This window comes from Natator depressus, chromosome 12 (assembly GCF_965152275.1).
Source record: "Natator depressus isolate rNatDep1 chromosome 12, rNatDep2.hap1, whole genome shotgun sequence".
NCBI classification, from domain to species: domain Eukaryota; kingdom Metazoa; phylum Chordata; order Testudines; family Cheloniidae; genus Natator; species Natator depressus.
The window spans coordinates 23,047,815-23,069,790 of NC_134245.1; the positions used below are offsets into that span (position 1 = coordinate 23,047,815).

Genomic DNA, 21,976 nt, shown 5'->3' on the forward strand with positions numbered 1-21,976 from the left:
CGGTACAGACAGTGCTATGTCAGCAGGAGAGCTTCGCCTGCCAACATAGCTACCTCCTTTGATGGGGGGGAGTAATTAAGCCAATGGGAGAGCTCTCTCCCGTCAGTTTAGAGCGTCTCCAGTACAAGTGCTACAGTAGCACAGCCTTAACAGTGCAGCTGCGCCAGTGTAAGTGCTGTAGTGTACATGTAGCCTAAGACTTCTCTGTGTTATCCCAGCCCTAGCCTCTTCGCCCTCCAGTCTAGCTCTCAACCTTCTGTCTACACGACTGCTTTCCCCATTCTCCACAAACACACCTGTATTCATATCAGCTCTCATCTAGATTCGCTCTGTCCTCACCCATTCAGTTCTGTCAACCCAGCCTACTTACCTTTCAGCTCAGAACTCTGTTTATAGGTTTTTGGCTTCCTTCAGCTTAACCCTTTCCCTCACCCACTCCCCAGCCAGTATCTATAAATAAATAAAACACACATACGCACAAACTCTCATGTCAGACTACTCCAGAATAACTTCCCCACCTTTCTGCTAACACCCCCAACCAGGATCAGGAACACTTCCTGTCCATCCTTTAGCTCAATCTCTTCACTTCCTAACAACCTCTGTGCACCTAAGAGTCATCCTCCCCCTCATTTGAGGACACTCTCTCCCCGGACTTAGAAACCCACTTCCTTCCTCCATCAGACCCAGAAAATCACTTCCTAAGACCATTAAATCTCCTCCCCACTCTTCCTTACCACCCTCACAGTGTTCCCCAGCTCAGCTTCCCACCCTTTCCTGCTCCAGAATCTCTCCCCCCTCCCAACCCTGCATTATTGCATGGCCTGAAGGAGGAAGAGCAGAGAACTCCATATCCCATGTCTGTCTGAATTAATCCCATAGAGGCCTGTATTATTGCTCGTTCTGCTGCCTGAAACCCATAGTTAGGACACTTTGTAGCAGGTTTTATGGCAACCTGTAATAGGCAGCCATATTACAGCTACTAGTGTTTTATCATTTGGATACTATTAGTGGAGCTTAGCTCCACCAGCTTCTAATAATCAGCCACACGTGGCTAATATTATTCATATTTCGTCTGATAACCTTTGAATTTTACTTTGACACCACAATATGAAACTTTCAAATAACACAGAGATTGGACTAATCTGAAGTCAGATAGACCAGGGGTTCTCAAACCTTTCCACAGCATGGATCACACTATGGTAGATAATGGACACCTGCCCAGCCATTCACAATCGCATAATATTCCTATGACCGCTACCATGATTGCTTACATGGAAATGTCATATTAAAGTGGGGTTTTTAATTGTCTTTAAAGCAATCTAGAAACAAGAAGAACCAGCGCAGTGAGATCAGTCAGCTCTCATCAGATCCTACCAAATGCTCTCTGAACCACAGTTTGAAATCCTCTGTGCTAGACTGAGAACAGACTATCTCGCATCATCCTGTGAGGGGGGGCTGGAGGGAGGGTTTTAAAAAGTGAATAATTATTTATGGAGTGGCCTACATGGTAAACATAATTATACACCTACAACTAGATAATCAAATGTTGTGTCCCTAAAAATTGCTGTTTAGCCTCCAATTTTCTTCCTGTTTACCCATAAGTATTTTGTAATTCCAGGGCGTCAGTTCTATGCACATCATTGCAAGATACTTCAGCGCCTCTTAAAAGTGAGAGACGATTGGGCAAAGCTATATATGAGCGTTAGCCAAAAGGAGATTTATTTAAACTAGCCATTGAATTTGGAATATCTAGACTCTCTAGAATGATGAACATAAACCTGAGCAGTTTAAGCCTCTGCTCTTAAGCCTCAAATGATGAGTTAATAAACTGAGTGTCGTGAAGTTTGCTCTGTGGAAATCTTGAAGATCAGAAACTGAAAACCTTAAAAGCTGAAATCCTGTGTGCTCATGTTAAAGATTCCATGGCAATTTTCACTTGTCCAAAATGTCTTCCATCCATTGTTCTGCCATGTGTTTTGTACTGCTGCCAACTCAAGAGTTGGCTGCACTTTGATGTACGTGTACTCTTGTACTTCGAGATGAAGGGTGCAACAGAAATCTGTGTGTGTTGTTCCAAAATAACTTTTATGGATAACTGTCACCCTGGTTAGGAAACAATAGAGGAGTAAAATTCACAACAATAAAATTGAAGGAAACAGGGAATTTCTTGTTACTTGACACTGGTGACATGGGCAGGGTGGATTGATTTAAATCAGCCTCAATTTAAATCATGGATCTTAATGGCTTTTCCATTTGTATTTCATTTATTTTCTAAAAAAGGTGCATGTTTATTGGTTGATATAACCATTAAAACATGTAGATTTACAACTAAATAGCATCTTTACAGTAAATTTGGTACATCTTTTTGCTAACAAGGAGAGTACGCTATAACTGTGTTCATTTATTTAAGCAATTATATAGCTTAATATTTTCAGATTCTTATTTATTGTACATTTTTAGTATGTTAGAAAATGGTGAATGAAATTCTTATTTACTATAGAATTGACTTTTTGCTCATGATTAGTGTCAAGTTGCTTTAGGATGGTAATTAGAATGTAAACACAAAACAACAAAATTTATTAAACGAAACAATCAGATATTTTGGATACATAAATTTCTTATCAAAATGTATTTCACATTTACAACTAAATGATTTGCTAAAGGAACAGAGGGATTAACTGTAGTCAGTGAATTAAACTGATTATTTCATGTCAGCCTGGGAACATTTTCAAGTATGTCTACATTGAAAGTGACTTGAGCTTAAGTTTCTGTTCGCCTAAGTCTCTTGAAGATGAGACAACAGCCTCCTAAGTTACTTAGGCTGTTTTCACACTGTTAAAACTACTAGATCTCATCCTCTCCCTCCTTGTTTTTTTTATTGACTTGAAGAGAGGGACAAGTTTTCCTTCTTTTTCAACTCCCAGTCCATTTTGCAGCTTTGAATGAATTAGTCCAAATGAAGAAAATATTTGTTGCCTGCAGAAGGAGCTACTGCCGTGAAAAGCTGGTTTAGTACTTCACCAAATTCTGATTCCAGGTGCTTAAAATAGTGACTCCCAGCAGTTCAGTGATGTCTGTCTTTAAATCATCATCAACAAACATGTACTGTATGAATAGTTCACCTCTGTCTCTGACATTTATTTTGTTTGGCATGATTGATGGGTGATTATGAGATACCTTTGTCATAGCAGCAGTATCTTCTTGAGCAATTATGCATCTACCTTGGTACTTTGAGTTGAGAATATTGTAGAGAAAATTTAAATGGAGTAAGTGCTTCAGCCATCTGCTTCTTTACTGCCTGCAATTTAACTTTGCTGTTGGGTATTTCTTTCTTTAATGTCTCTTGAAGTTCTTTCCAAATTCCATCAGCAGCAGTTTGTTCAAGGCTACAGAAATAGGTTTCAGTGTATTCAGCATATCTTCTATATTTCTCTTTAGTCCAATTTCAGCTATGTTGTCTGTGATAGTTCCATCTATTTTTGTCATGATTTTTCTTCACAAATTGTCATCAGAAAAGGCCAGATCTTAATAAATAGTTCAAAACAGTCAACCACTGAATTCCAGTGTATGTATTGGCAAAGAATTAGCTTGGATCCTCCTGCTCTTTTCAGTAAACCTGAAGCAAAGGGGTTGTTATGGAAGTGTTTTGCAATTTCAACATTTTCCTTTATTCCTGGAGTTGTATTTAAGTCTTTGGCTAAAAGATGCATCATATAAGCGCTGTGCCCATACGTTATAAGTTTCAGGTTCTCTTCATTATCATCTTCTAAATTTCTTCTCAGCTGTGCTACATTTGCAGCATTGTGACAAAGCTATGCACTCGACACTTGAATTTTTGTTCACCGTTCGTTGTTATAACTTTCACTGCTCCTACTTTTAAGTATTCTAATGTATGGGCATTTCCTGATATAGCAGTTGTTTCTGTAAGACAGACAAACACCATCATCTGTTGTCACACAAGAACATATTCCTAGATAATTGTGTATGTTGCTTCACCCATCTAGACTCATACTAACGAATTTCCTGTCAATGTTTTTTACACGTTGTTCAATTTCCTTCTCAGACACTGCATCCAGCAACGTTTGATCCAGTAGGTGAAATATAGCCTCATCATAATGGGTGAACCATGTCAATGAAATGTTTGTTCTGAACAAGATGAAAATGAGAACTTGTTGCAGAAATGAACCAAGCAATCTTTTCATCTATGGAGTCTTGCTGGAATTTGTTGGTCCTGATTATGAACTCATCTGTGGTTTTACTGGACGACAAACTTTTGATTTGTTTTGGGGGTTTTGTACAAGTAATTTACTGGCTGTCGTATGTTTAGTTGAAGCACTGGTGGTGGTAACAGCAGATGAATCTGAAGTTGTAGACATTACAAATGATGAATCTTAAATAACCCCTTATTTCTGAGATGTAACGTGAAACAAAATGATAAAAAGTCATTCATTGAGTGCTACTCAATGCACTGCTTTAAAACAAATAGATTGTAAATGAAAGATTACTCCTACAACAGCTGTGTGTACCACTGTTTAAAATGATATAATTTATTATCAGCCTAGTTATGCAGGAATAATAATAAATCATAAGGATTATCTAAATCTATTTAAACCCTTATCTCTAGCAACCTACCAAACAGCTTGGGGAGGGGGGGTGGAGAGATTTTAAAGGTTAAAATTCATATGTGCCTAATAAACTTTACTTTTAAAACAGGAAATCTTCACCTAGGATCATACTGAGCAATAAAAAGTAATTTCAGAAGTCCAGCAGTAACAGTAAAAATGTAATAAATAGTCCCACAAACTAACATACCAAATATATTTTGAACATAAACATTTTGAAATTCTTAAGTAATCCGCCCAAAACGCAAATTTGTGACAATCTAAGATATAATTTACTAGCATAGTAAAACATGGTAGGTAGACCATAAGAATGGTGCAAAAATAAGTTTAGTAACCAGCTGACCCAGATTATTGATACATGCCCATATCATCTTCAAAGTCACTGTTCTCTGAGAAGTATTTTTCATAATGTTTCATTCTGACTACCAGGCCTTTCACCTCTTTGTTGCACTGTTTACATTTGGCATATTTGTTTTTTACCCAGAGGTACAGGAATTTCTTCGAAAATATTCCCAAATAGGGTCTTTTTTTTTTAAATGATGTGCAGCCATGGAAGTTTTTTTTTCCAGTTCTCAGATCTTGAAATCAACAGTAGAGGCTGCACCCTGAAGAATGTTGTCCCTTCTTCTCACAGTGTTCTTGCTTTGACACCAGAGTTGCTTCTTTCTGGTTGCATGCTCTACGCCTCTTCCCTTAGAGGATCAAGCCTTTAATACAGTAGATGGCCTATTGTGCCATAATTTGCAAAGCTTGACCTCAAAAGTCAGATGTTTTTCCCCTGATTCTTTCTTTTTATATAGAAAAGCAGCCTTTGACTCAACGTTTTTGATAGCGGCTTATGGATTCATCATATTTATTTTTTTATTTAAATGTTTTAAGAGTTTATAATAAGTTTAGGTCTTTACATATCTTGTATTAAATTCAGATTTCAATATAAACAATTTTTTTAAATTATAATTTAAATTAAAATGAATCATTTAAATTAAAATCTGATTTCTTTTTTTATTTTTTTTAAACCAATTTTTATCCACCCTGCTTGTGGTTTATGAAGAACCACCTACTGAAGTCTCTTTTGAGCAGAAACTTGGCCTTGACGTACATTTGCAAGGTGGGGTATGTGAGAAATAGTGATTAGTGTTCTGAGGAGACAAGGAAAGCTCCTGGGGAAAGGCAGAATGGATAAATGTATAGGTAAATATTGCAGTCCTCGTGATTAAATCTATTGTTTCATAGGATATCAGCTTTAGAGAGGACAAACTTGTGAGAGCCTCTTTGACCTGCTTGCTTTTGTGAAGGTGAATATTTCTGGAGAAACCTTAATACCAGATATGCAGTGATTTAAGATCTAACTTATTCTCATATACTGATCTAGAGTTTCTGTATACTAAGTGGTATTGTATACACATTGAGTTTATTTTGAATGTGTTCTCACTTTCATTTTAAACCATTTTGTCCAAGTGGTTTTGGGTGTTTGTGTTGTTTCAAGCAGCCTGTTGTCCAAGCAGAGAGAACACAAAATATCCAGGGTCTGTTTTGTCCTGTCAGCATACTGAATCAGTCTTTAAGCTAAGTTAATGGTGGCGAATATAGATTTATGGTTTTTTTTCTCTGGCAGGGTTGTCTGTTAAGGGACAAATTAGAGATGGTTGTCTCTGTGACGGGATCCCCCCCAGGGTGCAGCCTGGGACTGTTGGACCGCTTAACTTTGTCCAGCCTGGGCTGTCTCTCACAGTGCCTTGCTAGTGACCAGCAGCAAACCCCTCCAGGTGCTGTTATCACTCAGCACAACCGCATGTGGAGCCCCACACCCAGCTAGCTTGCATGAATGCTCCCAGAGCCACTCATGAATCACACAGAGAAAGGCACCAGAGCCAAATCCCCCCAGCACTGTACCTCAGGAATATACCGTCTTGCACTGCTCAAGATGGGCAGTGTGGATTTATTAATTGGTTCACCACTTCAGCAATGGAAAGTGGTTATACACCAGCCTTTGCAAAGCCTGAGATTTGCCACACACTTCATACAAAATCACTGGAAAGACAAACAGTTAAATGAATTTATTGACTATAAAAAAAGATAGATTTTAAGTGATAGGCAAAAAGTCAGAATTAGTTACCAAAATAAAATAAAATATAAGCATGCAGTCTAAACTCTCAACCCTATTAGACTGGGCAACATCTAGATTAAGCACTTTCTCACCCCACTGGATAGTGCAGTCCTTAATACACAGATTTGTTCCTTAAACCTTGGCCAGTCTCCTCTGTTGGAGTCTTGTCTTCTTCTCAGTGTTTTAGGGTATGTCTTCACTACCAATGTTAAAGCACTGCTGCGGCAGCGCTTTAATGTGGTTGCGTGGTTGTGGCACTAGCAATGTAAAAAAAAAAAAAACCCACCCCCACGAGGGGAGTAGCTACCAGCGCTGGTGCACTGTCTACACTGCCACTTTACAGCACTGAAATTTGCATCGCTCAGAGGGGGTTTTTTCACATCCTGAGCAAGAAAGTTTCAGCGCTGTAAAGTGGCAGTGTAGACAAGGCCTTAGGGCATGTTTACACTTGCCATTTAAAGCAGAAAAAGTCCGTTTTTTGGTCAAAAACCATGGGAGCATCTACACTTGCCAATGACTTTTTGCAGTGAAACTCAGAAGTTTCACTGCAAAAAGAAAACCACCTTCACGAGAGGCATACAGCTCTTACCAGTGATGCTTTTGCAGTGATGTGCAAGTGAAGACACGTTCTTGCTGTTTACACAGCTTTTAGCCTCTGGAGGATATCCCACAGTGCCTACATGACCACTCTGATCAACAGCTGTGCTGCCAGGTAAACAGACATCCACCCCTACCCCTGTAAAGCCCCAGGAACTTTGAAACTCCCCTTCCTCTTTTCTTGGCAAGTGTTCACTTATTTGGCCAGGTGACAATGCGTCCTCCACAGAACAAACAATCCCCTGCTTGGAGCAATGCTGAGCTATTGGAGCTGATCAGTGTTTGGGGGAGAGGAGGCTGTGCAGGGACCCAGGATGCACCGCAATCACCCCTCCTCCTCCCTCCCTCCCCCCCGCTTCCCACAAGACCCATTGTCAAACTGGAGAGAGCTGCACTGTGGGATAGCTGCCCTAGAGTGCTGCTCTCATCAGCGATGGAAGTGCTGCTCATGTAAACACACTCTGATGCCTGAGGAATTAAGTGAGTACACAAACCAGCCCTTTACTTTCACCGGACCAGTGAAACTTAAAATGCAAAAACTCTGCAAGTGTAGACATACCCTTAGTTGCTTGCAGCATAGGTGGGGGCAGGAGAAAAGGCCAAGCCTGGGCCCCCTGTGTTCAGTTTTATATCCTCATTCCATGTGCTTGTAGAACACAAGTCCAGGCATGTCTGGGGGGCATTGCTGAGTCTTCAGGCAAAATTGAGCAATCCCCTTGGTGTGGCCTCATGCAGGTAAGTCATTGCAGCTCCCTTGCTGGACAATGGCTGTTGATGAGTTGTTTCACACCCTGCCCGGGCATTGGTTACTTTCCTTGCTGTTGCTTCTGGGAAGCTAATATCTGGCTGATTTCCCAATTTACAACATGTGTGAGTGACAACCATACAACACAATTCTCGTAACTTCACATGCATTAATGATATACGTATATGGATAGAGAAATTACTTTCAGTAGATTGTGACCTTTTCCCTCATACCTTGCAAGGCACGCTTTATACGTAATATCACAATTATATACTGATGAGGAATATGGGAGGTTACAGGGTGCTCTCCCAAGGTACAGAATGTCAGTCTCATGGCAAGATTTAAATTGCTTCTGCCTCTTGAGCTTTGAAAGTGGCCACTCAACGCTCATTACATTATATTTTTTTTAAAGCGCTACATATCGTATGTAACTCTGAAACCTGCAATTCAAGAGAAGCTACTCCGTCTTTAGAAGTTGGCTAACCACTGTTCCCTTTTTTCTGTTGTACGGTATGTCTAGGTGTTAGTCCTTGTTGTAATATTTTAAGTTACAAAACAAAAATGATGTAATTGGAGTAATTATTTACTTGGTAACTGTCAAACCAGCAACAGTTAGGGCCTGATCCCGAGGTGTGTGTGTAAGTCCCGTTGACTTGAATAGGAAATGAGGAGGCAAATCATACCTTATGTTCCTGGCCAGATAAGTACTTTGTAATTGCATAGAAAACATTCTGGATTGTTGACTGGTTGTCTTTGAAATGATCATGCAGGTGACATGACTTTCATGCCTTATGTAGTAATAAATATTCTAATTATAGGTTGTTTTAAAAAAAAGTTACAAAATAAGTAAAGAGTGCTGTATATCTACAATGTTTGATCTGCAATATCTTGTTTTTTAAGAAATAGCTAAATTCCTGAAAATTACATACAGATAGTATTTTAGTTGAGTTGAATGGCTTTAGTAAGAGATGCTTTAATCTGCTATCTATAGGAAGGTTGGTCGATTTTTACCTGCAGTATTTTGGTATTTATGTACATTGTGCAGTGGCCATAAATCTAGGTTTGAGGTGTCTAGGATGTTTTTGTTTTCACTGAGGGATATTTTGACTTTTAAATTAAACATTCAATAACAAAACTAATATGTAAGCAGTGCAATGTGTCAACTTTTTCCATGGGCACCCAATTGCAGCCCTGTTGATCTCATCTCCAGTTTCTGTTTTTTTTTAAAAAGAGATATCTAATGATCTGGAGCTTAAGGTTTCTTAATAAGCAAAAGATAATATGTAAGTGACATGGGAAGGTGTGGATGCCTTAACACAGGGAGTTAGGAGAATTTGTAGGCTTGAAGCACAAGATCATCTCATGAACATGACATACAACACCTGTAAAATGCAAGCTTTTGCCTTGATCTGACATAGCCTGGCAGTTACCCTTGGGATAGACATGGTGTATCTGAGCCCCTTTTAGAGTTTGTGAAACTCATTGATTTCAGTGGAGTTTCACAGGATGTAAATCTGGGTGGAATTTGGCCCTCGTGAAAAATGGCTATTACACTGACATTTTTATGCTGAAAATCTACAAAGTCGGATACACAGAAATAATAATAATAATAATAAATATCTAGACTTGTGTAAACTATTATTAGTCTTACCCACAGTTTTTCAGAAATATCCTGTTGCTACCTCTTGAAGCTTTAATTTATGAAACAATACTGGTGGTCAACTATCAAGGTGTTGGGAATCACTCACTTGTTGTTGTTTCTTCAGATGTCGAGTATGTGACTTCGCCACAACAAATATGAATAGTTTGAAATGTCATATGAGGCGTCACCCACAGGAGCACCAGGCAGTGCAGCTAATGGAACAGTACAAGTATGTAACAGTTATGAGTTGGCAAAAGCCGTAGTAGTGTGATTGTTACCTTATGAAACAAAGTGGAGTTCAGATTCATTGCTTTCTCTGTAGTCTAAGTAAAAAATAGCGTAGATAGGTAGTCATGAATTATTTTTTCTCCCTGTCTTATTCTATATTTCCAGTTGATTAACACTTGTACAAAAGCAAAAAGTATTGGAGCTAATTTGGAATTCTTAGTGTCTCCATGTGAGACAGAACCTGGAGTTCCATTGTGTTATCCTAGAAAAGAACATGAGTGTCACTAGTCTCTTATGTTTGTGTATATTTCATAAATAAGTGCCATTAGTAGTCTGCCCCCACATGCTACATCAGAGGTGGGTAAACTATGGCCCACGGGACCATCCTGCCCAGCCCCTGAGCTCCTGGCCGGGGAGGCTAGCCCCCGGCCCCTCCCCTGCAGCCACGCCGCCAGTGCTCTGGGTGGCGGGGCTGGCTCTGGCCGGGCAGTGCGGCTGCCAGACATGCCGCTCTGAGTGGCATGGCAAGGGGGCCAGGGGGTTGGATAAGTGGCAGCGGGTCCCAGGGGGCAGTCAGTGAGCAGGGGGCGGTAGGATGGGGTTGGGGGGGTGTCAGGGGACGGGGAACAGAGGGGGTTGGATAGGTGTGGGAGTCCCGGAGGGCCTGTCAGGGGTGTGGATAGGGGTTGGGGCAGTCAGGGGACAGGGAGCAGGGCGGTTAGATGGGGGTGAGGTCCTGGGCGGGGGCGGTTAGGATCAGGGGGTCTCAGGAGAGGGCAGTCAGGGGACAAGGAGTGAGGGGGGGTGAGGTTTGGATGGCTCAGGGGTTCTGAGGGGAGCAGTTGGGGGCGAGAAGTGGGAGAGGGTCAGATAGGGGTGGGGGCCAGGCTGTTTGGGGGGCACAGCCTTCCCTACCTGCCCCTCCATACAGTTTTGCAGCCCTGTTGTGGCCCTCGGGGCAAAAAGTTTGCCCACCCTTGTGCTACATACTGAGAAACAGTTATGAAAAACGAAATTCTAATACTTCAGCATGGCTACCCAGTGCTAACTTGCAACAAGGAGTTAAAAACCTAGGATGAAAGCAAAAATGCAAAGAAACTAAACAAGTCATACTGCAAGACTGGGCAGGCAACCAGGGCCATTGGGATAAATCACATGCATACAAAAGTTGTGGTCTCAAGAGAAAAATCTAAATTCTTCACAACTACAAAATGTAAACTAAACCTCCCCACTATGCTCCTTTCCAAAGTGCTTTCTAGTAGCACTAGATACCATGCATGCTGCAGCCACACACTACACCAGGGGTCTCAAACTCAAATGACCACGAGGGCCACCTGAGGACTAGTACATTGGCCCGAGGGCCCGCATCACTGACACCCCCCACCTGCTGCCCCGGCCCTGCCCCCATTCCAACCCCTTCTCTGAAATCCCCATCCCAGCTCCGTCTCCCCTCTGCCCCTCGGGGATGCAAGAGGGGTGTGGGGTGTGGCAGGGGCTCAGGGCAGGGGGTCAGGGTGCGGTAGGGGGCTCAGGGCAGGGGGTTTGGCTGCAGGTGGGGCTTGGAGGGCTGCGGGGAGCTGGCAGGCTGCAGAAAATAACCCCGCAGGCCACGTGTTTGAGACCCCTGCTCTACACTCTGTAGGAAAGCATTCTGCAGTCATCTAGGATTACTGAAAACTTCCACACCTCTGTCCTCCATGTCCCTGATGATCCACTTTGTCAAAGGCTGTGAGAAAATTTCCACAGTATGTCAATTTAGGACATTATTTAACAATGACATTTAATCATTCAGCACAGGTTAAGCCAGTAGGGCACAAATTAAACTGAATTCTGTATAGGGTTATCCTAGGCACCTGGCTGTGCCTCCCCTAACCGGCCCTCCATCAATTTCCGAAACCCGATGTGGCCCTCAGGCCAAAAAGTTTGCCTGCCACTGGCCTGGAGTCTTCAGAACTAAAGATTAATTTTTAATTAAATATTGTCATGTGATGAAGTCTCCAGGAATACATCTGTATGATGATTTGTTATAGAAATAGGGAAACTGATCTCCACATACTAGACACAACTGCAGAATGACCTGGGTTCCATCAGCTATGTCTTACATAGAACCACAAGATGAATGCACACTGCAAAAATTAAGTGCTTTTATTGTCTTTTGCTAAAAGTGTAATGTAAAAATACATTCTGTAAAACATTGTCCAAGAACAGCAAACTCATTTTACTTCTGTTTCTTTCCTCACATTATACTTTATAGATTTCCTATGGGATTATGTTGTGCAATATGCTCATATATTGACCCATGGATGAATAGTACAGACAGTGATCCTGGAAGTTGCTGAGCACCTTCAGTTTTGATTTGAAATGAATGATAGCTGAAGGTACTGAGCCCCTAGTAGCATTAACCCCATAGTGTTTTATAATCCTGAGAGCAAAAATGTGATGCTTAGTGACTGAGCTAGGAGTCTGCTCTTTAAACCATGAGTATTTAAAAATAAGTATTGAACTGTCACTTCAGTTAGTTTGTACTATCAAACCTGAATAAGGAAAGGGTTCTGCAGTAAAATAGTATATGAGCATGTAATTAGAGACACAAGGTGGGTGAGGTAATACCTTTTATCGGACAAACTTCTGTTGGTGAAAGAGAGAAGCTTTCCAGCTACACAGAGCTCGTATTGAGGTCTGGGAAAAGTACTCAGTGTCACAGCTAAACACTAGGTGGAACAGGTTTCAGAGTAACAGCTGTGTTAGTCTGTATCCACAAAAAGAAAAGGAGGACTTGTGGCACCTTAGAAACTAATAAATTTATTCGAGCATAAGCTTTTGTGAGCTACAGCTCACTTCATCGGATGCATTCAGTGGAAAATACAAGTGGGGAGATTTATATACACAGAGAACATGAAACAATGGGTGTTACCATACACACTCTAAGGAGAGTGATCAGGTAAGGTGAGCTATTACCAGCAGGAGAGTGGGCGGGACCTTTTGTAGTGATAATCAAGGTGGGCCATTTCCAGCAGTTGACAAGAACATCTGGGGAACAGCGGGGGGGGGGGGCGCGGGGGAGATAGTTTTACTTTGTGTAATGACCCATCCACTCCCAGTCTTTATTCAAGCCTAAGTTAATTGTATCCAGTTTGCAAATTAATTCCAATTCAGCAGTCTCTCCTTGGAGTCTGGTTTTGAAGTTTTTTTGTTGAAGAATATATATGCCATCATGTGCCAGCAATGCGCTCTGCCATGTACATTGGCCAAACAGGACAGTCTCTACGTAAAAGAATAAATGGACACAAATCAGACGTCAAGAATTATAACATTCAAAAACCAGTCGGAGAACACTTCAATCTCTTTGGTCACTCGATTGCAGACCTAAAAGTGGCAATTGTTCAACAAAAAAACTTCAAAAGCAGACTCCAATGAGAGACTGCTGGATTGGAATTAATTTGCAAACTGGATACAATTAATTTAGGCTTGAATAAAGATTGGGAGTCGATGGGTCATTACACAAAGTAAAACTATTTCTTCCTCCCCCTCCGTTGTTCCCGAGATGTTCTTGTCAACTGCTGGAAATGGCCGACCTTGATTATCACTACAAAAGGTTTCAGAGTAACAGCCGTGTTAGTCTGTATTCGCAAAAAGAAAAGTAGTACTTGTGGCACCTTAGAGACTAACCAATTTATTTGAGCATAAGCTTTCGTGAGCTACAGCTCACTTCATTGGATGCATACTGTGGAAAGTATAGAAGATCTTTTTATACACACAAAGCATGAAAAAATGGGTGTTTATCACTACAAAAGGTTTCCTCTCCCCCGACCCCACTCTCCGGCTGGTAATAGCTTATCTAAAGTGATCACTCTCCTTACAATGTGTATGATAATCAAGGCGGGCCATTTCCAGCACAAATCCAGGGTTTAACAAGAACGTCGGGCGGGGGGGGGTAGGAAAAAACAAGGGGAAATACGTTACCTTGCATAATGACTTAGCCACTCCCAGTCTCTATTATCATACACAATGTGATTATCATACACATTGTAAGGAGAGTGATCACTTTAGATAAGCTATTACCAGCAGGAGAGTGGGATGGGGGGAGAGAAAACCTTTTGTAGTGGTAAACACCCATTTTTTCATGCTTTGTGTGTATAAAAAGATCTTCTATACTTTCCACAGTATGCATCTGATGAAGTGAGCTGTAGCTCACAAAAGCTTATGCTCAAATAAATTGGTTAGTCTCTAAGGTGCCACAAGTACTCCTTTTCTTACTACAAAAGGTGTCCGTCCCCCCATCTCCCCCCGCTGGTAATAGCTCACCTTACCTGATCACTCTCCTTACAGTGTGTAGGGTAACACCCATTGTTTCATGTTCTCTGTGTATATAAATCGCCCCACTGTATTTTCCAATGAATGCATCCGATGAATGAGCTGTAGCTCAGGAAAACTTATGCTCAAATAAATGTGTTAGTCTCTAAGGTGCCACAAGTACTCCTTTTCTTTTTACAGGTGGAACAGATTATTTAGCATAAGTAATTAACACATATATACCGGACTCCTCCTCATTCAAGGTGAAGTGGCCCGTTAACCTTGAATGGTCTCTTACAATATGTGTTAACTACTTATGCTAAATAATCTGTTCCACCTTGTATTTTTAGCTGTGACACTCAGTACTTTTTCCAGACCTGAAGAAGAGCTCTGTGTAGCTGGAAAGCTCCTCTCTTTCACCAAACAGAAGTTCTTCTGATAAAAGGTATTACCTCACCCACCCTGTGTCTCTAATATCTTGGGATCAACATGGGTATAACAACCTTGCAGACATATAATTAAAGACTGTTGTAATGCATGTGCATGTGGGGTGGAGTTGTAATTGGGTGGGCATCTTTACCTTTTGTTCCTGATTCAACTTTGCAAAATTAAACATTCTTTTAGCTATACTTTACTGATTTAAGAGGGAAGTTGGGATTTTAAAGGTGTGCATTCATTTTTATTTATTAAAATGGAAGGATTGTGATGTAGCAAAGTTTTCATTCAGACTGAGACATCCATTGACTCTAATTTGAGAAGCCCACTTGTCTGAGAAGGATTAAAGTTAAACAAAACAACCCTGTTCTCCCCGTAGAATTGTACATTTCCTGATATGTAATAGAGATAGTGATGCTAAAAAACGTGGCCTTGTTATATGCCCTGTGGAGCAGGCCTTCCTTGCCACATGCATGTAGTGTACTATATATCTTCATATAACCTTTCAAATTAGGAGTTCTCCACACTATTCTGTGGAGGAGCGGTAGGTAGAATTTCCTTTCTTTTGTCTTCTGGTTAGTGGAAATTGCAGTCATTGCAAGTTCAGGCGGCTGCATTTGGGCTTGATCCTGCTGCCATTAAAGTCAATGGCAAAACTCCCATTGACTTGTGTGGTGCAGTATCAGGGTTTCCAGGTGTTATACTAATAGCAAATATTTTTTGCTCTGAAAATTAAAGTTTTTAAACAGGTGGTAGCCATTTTACAAATCCATCATAATATAACTTGAGATGACATTGGGCTAGTTGGACAGAAAAATTTGGCTGTTGTTGAAGGGTGATGGGATTGCGACTGAAGTAGATTCTTAGCTGTAGCTGAGAGTACAACTACTTGAGGTTGGAATTCTAACAAAATGTGAAAATGCCAGTTTCTGATCATAATCAAATTCAGCATACTATCTACAGGTTTCAGAGTAGCAGCCGTGTTAGTCTGTATTCGCAAAAAGAAAAGGCGTACTTGTGGCACCTTAGAGACTAACAAATTTATTTGAGCATAAGCTTTCGTGAGCAACAGCTCACTTCATCGGATGCAGTGAGCTGTAGCTCACAAAAGCTTATGCTCATGAGCTGTTGCTCACAAAAGCTTATGCTCAAATAAATTTGTTAGTCTCTAAGGTGCCTCAAGTACTCCTTTTCTTTTAGCATACTATCTAATTATGGATAACTGAGAGCTTCTCAAATGCTAGAGGCACCTAGCCCTCAGCCCCTGTGCTTCACAACTTGCTATTGATGGATGCCCCAAAATCACATATCCTTTTGTCTGTTACGTAGGTAGAGTGTTGATGAATTTATATCTTAAAATTACTTTAACCATAAAACTTCTAAAATTCTTTACTCTTCATTTTCATTTATGGAAAAGTCCCATTGTATTTAATTGGGATTAAGCCAATATGTTTCTATAGACATGGAGTAGGATTCTATACAAATTTATTTAAAAACATACTTAGGATCTCATTCTATGAAACTTTCTCAAAAGTTTTTGAATCATCCAGCTGAATTCCATAATACATAATTGTCTGAATATGATTGGACATTCCAAAAACATTTACATTATGGTTTTGTTAGACTTTTTCATGAGGGTTTTCAGTAATCTTAAATTGTAACTAGTGTTGAGAAGGGAGGAGTTAATGGAATAATGAAGAAGCGAGAAAAGAAAATATTGCAGTGTCACCTTTGTTACAAATTCCCAGGTCTTCCTTCATTTACCAACCTTTGCTATTTATATACTTTTGTTCTTACAAAATGTAATTAGGGATGGTATAAAAATGTCTGCTGTGTGAATTAAATATCAATTAGGAATACAAACTAAATTTAATGGAGAAGCAAGTTATTGTACATGCACAGTAGTTCAAAATATCATAAGATAATCTAAATTTATTACCTAATAACACACTGAATTTCATTTCTAAAATGGAAGGTAAGTTGAAGTGATCAGAACTAGTGCATTTTTGTAGTATTCAAATAGTTTTTTTTTATAAATGGCCAAACTGACAGTGGCATTTTACGTTTTTTGTTTTGATTTGCTTTTTTTAATTCAATTTGGTTTAAATAATTTTTAGATACTGAGATCTTGCATTCAAAGTTTTATTCTGAAACACATTTACTTGGCCAGGGTATAAACTTAAAACAAGGAAGGGTTGACATGCTTTATTTATAGTGGCATTAAATTATTATGATATACTGGAATTGCTGCAACATGGAGAAATTTCTCTTTGACCACATGTTAGGAGAGAAGGAGAATTAGTTCTCTGCTGTATTATCTCATTTGACCTGTTTAAGAAAATTTAGTAAAAAAGTGAGGTATTTGACTTCACTTCAAATATCTTCTCTTACGCTCATTGTTTTTCAGATGTTCTCTTTGTGGATATGTATGCAGCCATCCTCCTTCCCTGAAGTCCCATATGTGGAAACATGCAAGTGACCAAAATTATAATTATGAGCAAGTGAACAAGGCTATTAATGATGCAATTTCACAAAGCGGCAGGTGTGTATGTATGAAACTTCCTTACAAACTAGAATCCTTTAATCTAGACTTTTGAAAGCACCCAACCTTGACCCAAGATAAACTACAATCTGCAAATTTAAACAAACAAAAAAAAAATTTTTTTTTTTGTTATTTTTTAGGTTTCAAGGGCAGCTACCTGGAAAGACGCTATTAGAAAGCACTGATGAAAGTTTAGTACCTGTTCTAGGGAGTTCAGAGAACTTGGTGTCATTTTCAGAGTCCATTAATCAGACTACTAATGAAATTTCAGGTTCTAATGAAAATCAAAAACTTAATCCAACAATTAATACCTCATGCAATTTAGAAAAGAACTCCAGTCAGCCTCATCTTGGCACAGAATACTGTGTTCTACTCTTCTGCTGTTGTATTTGTGGTTTTGAGTCCACCAACAAAGAAAATCTGTTGGATCATATGAAAGAACATGAGGGTGAAATCATAAACATCATTCTAAATAAGGACCACAATGCAACTCAGAACTCCAACTAGATGAAACTATCAGCTAAAAAGAAGAGGATTTCCTAAAATGGTTTTTTTCTATCTTTGCTAATGTTGCCTGAGATACTTGCTCAAGAGAGGAAATGCAAGTGAAATTTACTGATTTCCCAATCTGAGTCTTTGTTGCAATTACAGACATAATTTAATTAGCTAAAACCATTAAATCTCCATTTTGGGGAAACTGTGGAATGATCCATCTAACCCTTTATCCTTCACTGTGATGCCAAGAGTCTGGATTTCTCAATGCGTGGTGTTAATCCAAAGTGCATTAGCGCAATAAGAAATTCAAACTCAGGAGCTAAACAAGGTATTAGCTCAATTCAAAAGGCGCTTTTTTTTTTTTTTTTTTTTTTTTTGGCCTTGAAAGTGTTTAGTTAAGGATGTCGAACTCATTTCAGGCGAATATTGGTTTTTTTCTTCAATGCAAAGGACAGTAGGCCAAATACAGGTTATGAATTAATGCTCACTTAAAATTTACTGTTTGATTCTGAGGGGTAGATGGTGGAGTGCTCCTAATTTATTTTTAAGGCCTTACTCTTTCCAGCTCAGCTTTTCTGAATACGCAATACTGGATAGTACTCCTTTAGTCACTAATCCAAAGTGCTGATTCAAGGCAGCAGAAGCTGTGTGGCCTGAATGCAGTAGGTATCTTGCCAATTATTTGGCTAGATCCTAAGTAAATACAAGATCTTATTTTAGACATGCTAAATTCATATGTAAACATGACCCACTGTTTAACGTGTTTCTTTAAAATATTCAGCCAAACCTCTAAAAGCAAGTGGATCATGATATAAATTGGCATTTTAACTAGTGACTTTTTCATGTCAGTACATAATGAGTGCCATAATCTTGGGGTGGGAACAGGCAAGCACCAGAAATGTAATTGACAAAGGGGCAGATTTTTCAAGGTATTTAGGCCCTAAAGATGTAGATAGGCGCCTAGTGGGATTTTCAAAAGCACTCTGTGCATAGCCACTTTTGAAAATTGCACTAGGTGCCTACCTACGTCTTTAGGTCCCTAAATACCTAGAAAAGTCAGGCGCTCACACTGTCTGTTGAAATAATTACTCAAAAGGTATGCTAATCTTTTCTCATAAAATGCTTCAAATTTCACAAGCGAATTTAGCAAAAATAATTTCTAAGTAAAAATTGACTTGCTTTGTGGAAACAACCTTTACTCCATTGCACCAAAATAGAAAGGAACAGGATCCATGATGGTTAGTAAACATTACTGATGCATGTGATAAGGATTCTCAAAGGGAACTTGATAATTGCTATGCGTTATTTTTAAAGCAACCCTTAGAAATTTCTCGCTTTTTAAAACCATTTTGCTTCTAAAATTCTAATGCTGATCTTTCGTGTAATTTAAATGACGTACATCAGTTTACATATCAATGGGAATTTCAGTATGCAGGCTAATTGCCAGGGAACTCTGCCAAAATCACTTGTAAAGTTGGCCCCTAAAATTGTGTTTTAGTATATGCTTGCTACAAAAAAAGTGTAACATTTGAAAAGGAGCCCTTTAGCAGTCAGACTAAAACATTCTGGTGAAGTTTGAAACATTCAATTCTGGTTTAAAGGTAGCTTCAAAACTGTAATTGCACTGAAGCCTGCCCAGTTCTTGGCATCTCAGTTTAGTTATGCCTGGGTTAGTTGCTCATTTGTTAAAAATGGTTAGTATACTATTGTTTTAAAGAGTGATGCAGAAAGTTTTTTGTATTTATTACCTATTTATACATTTTTTTTAGCAGAAATAAGCTACAACTATGTAAACCTGAAAAGCTGGCATAGGAGTAGTGTACAGTCTTCATGGTGCTATTTCTGTGTTGATTTTCTAAGTTCTCCTGTGGACAGTGAAGCTGGTCAAACAGGAAAGAAAGAGGATAGTTTTTTATATACAACTTTAATTTTAAGAAGCAACCCAGAGTATAAAGTCTGGATAAAGGGCAGAGTTGTATTTCAAGCTGTACTGGTGATCTTTTAAAGTGGATTTGTTTTTAAACATTTTGAACTTTTTCTATCTTTAAATAGTCCTATTCATTTGGTTATAAATTAGGTTATGTACAAATGTTGTTTTAAAAATTGATAAAGATTATCATCATACAGCCCATTACACTAATAGGTTTGACCTATCCATGAACTAAACATAGTACATTTCTCATGTTTTAAATAAAAATGTAAAATAACTTCTGTATGTTTTACATTTTTTTCTAAAAATAGAATATACACAGGCCAATCAGAAGGGAATTTTTCATATTCATACAGGCTAATTTGACACTTTAAAAACATGATTATAATGAACTATTTCAATCACAGATGGAAAATATTTAATCAGGGTACTGGTGTTGTCTTAGTGACCAGTGTTGACACCAATATTATATCCTTAATATAGAATTCTGGTGTGTTTAAAAAAAACCAGGAAATTATTGGGCATATTTTTAATATCTGAGATCATAGAGCACATTCTAACATTCCAGCTCCTTTTGTATTTACAGATCCCATTTATTGCAGTCATTTGAAAATCTGGTAAATATAAAGCTTTCAAAGAGTCTACAGTAATTTGAATTTTAAATTCCTATTTTAAACTCATGGAAACTACAGTGTGCCATGACCTTAACTTAATTTTTCCCCATAATGGATCATGCATTTTAAAGTTGTTACACTAATGGAAATATGTGAAGAACTTGGAGGCGTGAGCTAGGAGAAAGATGGCACTGAGCCCAGATTTACAAAGTCAAACTTTTTATTAGTCATGTTTTTTCTGGGTGCAGTGTTCAAATATAATGCACAAAGACCCATTGTAATATATTGGAACTACTAACCAAGGTATAGCTATTTACAGCGTGTTCTTTACCATCTCATTATTTGTGCGAGTAATCTTTGGTTAACCATGTGTTGCTCTAAAGCAGTGGGGGGGGGGGAGCTTCTAAAATCTGACTAGGATAAATACTACAACTGCCAAGAAATAATTACTTGCAAGCCTGCAGAAAATAAACAAACAATCTTCATAGAGAAAAATTCCTTATTGATTGTGCCCATGCTGCCATCGATTCACATTCAAAATTCCCCCTTGACTTTAACAGAAGCTATGAATGTGGAATGATTACAGAATCAGTTCCTAAAAGCAAGTATTCTGATCATACCACCTGCTTTGGAAAGTGCTGTGTGGTTAGTTTGCATGTTTTGGGTTTGTTTTAACAGCACTTTTCAGGGTTACAACATTTCAATCTTCCCATTCCTTTGAGAATTTACAAATATTTCGGATACTACTGGCACACAGAACTAGCAAATCATCATACTTGCAGTGCTATTTGTTTTTCTTTCAACTCTGCTCTAAGCAGATTTTATTCACTGATATGGACTATAACTTAAAGCCTTTGCTCTAGATACCTACAATTCTGTTATGGAGGAAATTTCCATTTTCTACTAATGAAATAGCTGGGGATCTATAATCTTCCATTGTATCTTTCTACTTTGTACTTGGCCTAGAAAGAGAGAGTGGGATTCAGCCAGAGTTACTGTATTCTCCTGTCCCAAGCACTTATTTAATCATTAAAATAAATTGTACAGTGGGTGCTCAAAGTATTGAGGAATAAAATATATTTAATAGAAATTTACATTTGCATTTGATATTCATGGACATGAGTACATGTATTTTTTTAAGAAAAGGTATTATAACACTATGGCACTGCTTTTTATAGCCAAAGTATAAAAAAATTTAGAAGACTGATGTAAAGACTGCAGTTACTTTTGACACTGTATCTTATTAAAATAGAATGAATTGCATTTTATAAAACTATCCAGCACATTAAGCTGCATGCCTTAAGCTCTCTGTAGGATTGTGTTCCTGATCGAACAGATTGTCTGTTTGGAACTATGAAGCAAGTCTGTAGTACTACTTTAACTACCTTCTGAAATACTGTACGTTAGAATAATTTATTTTGCTTTACAGGAGTTTGTCATGTATTGACTTTAATATTGTATTTTGGTAATAAACTTTTTTGTTAAACACTTCTTAGTGTTCTGGTTTTATTTGTACAGTATGAGACAAGTATTTAATAGGGGGAAGCAAACTACACCTTTTGAAATGGGAAGCAAGTACCATTGTGCAAATCCAATCTGAGCACCCAAGCAGAGATCATGATGCTTTATATAAGCAGAATGCCTTTCTTCTGTAGGGGCACACAAAGCCATAATCTAAACATTAACGCATTAAAAACAAAAATATGACTCTCCATTCTAAAATGCA

General features: G+C 38.9%; 1 protein-coding gene across 3 annotated transcripts in view; it reads left to right on the forward strand.

The window, feature by feature from the left end:
* ZNF507 (zinc finger protein 507) overlaps positions 1–21,738 on the forward strand; it is a 47,880-nt gene extending 26,142 nt beyond the window's left edge. For 2 of the 3 annotated variants that reach the window (XM_074968707.1, XM_074968708.1), the window contains 3 exons: positions 9,838–9,942; positions 17,077–17,211; positions 17,352–21,738. In XM_074968707.1, the coding sequence (XP_074824808.1) occupies positions 9,838–9,942; positions 17,077–17,211; positions 17,352–17,718 (607 nt within the window). In that variant the 3' untranslated portion in view covers positions 17,719–21,738. The remainder of the gene's footprint in view (positions 1–9,837; positions 9,943–17,076; positions 17,212–17,351) is intronic. The other variant, XM_074968709.1, reaches the window with a different exon arrangement.
* The last annotated feature ends 238 nt before the right edge of the window (positions 21,739–21,976 follow it).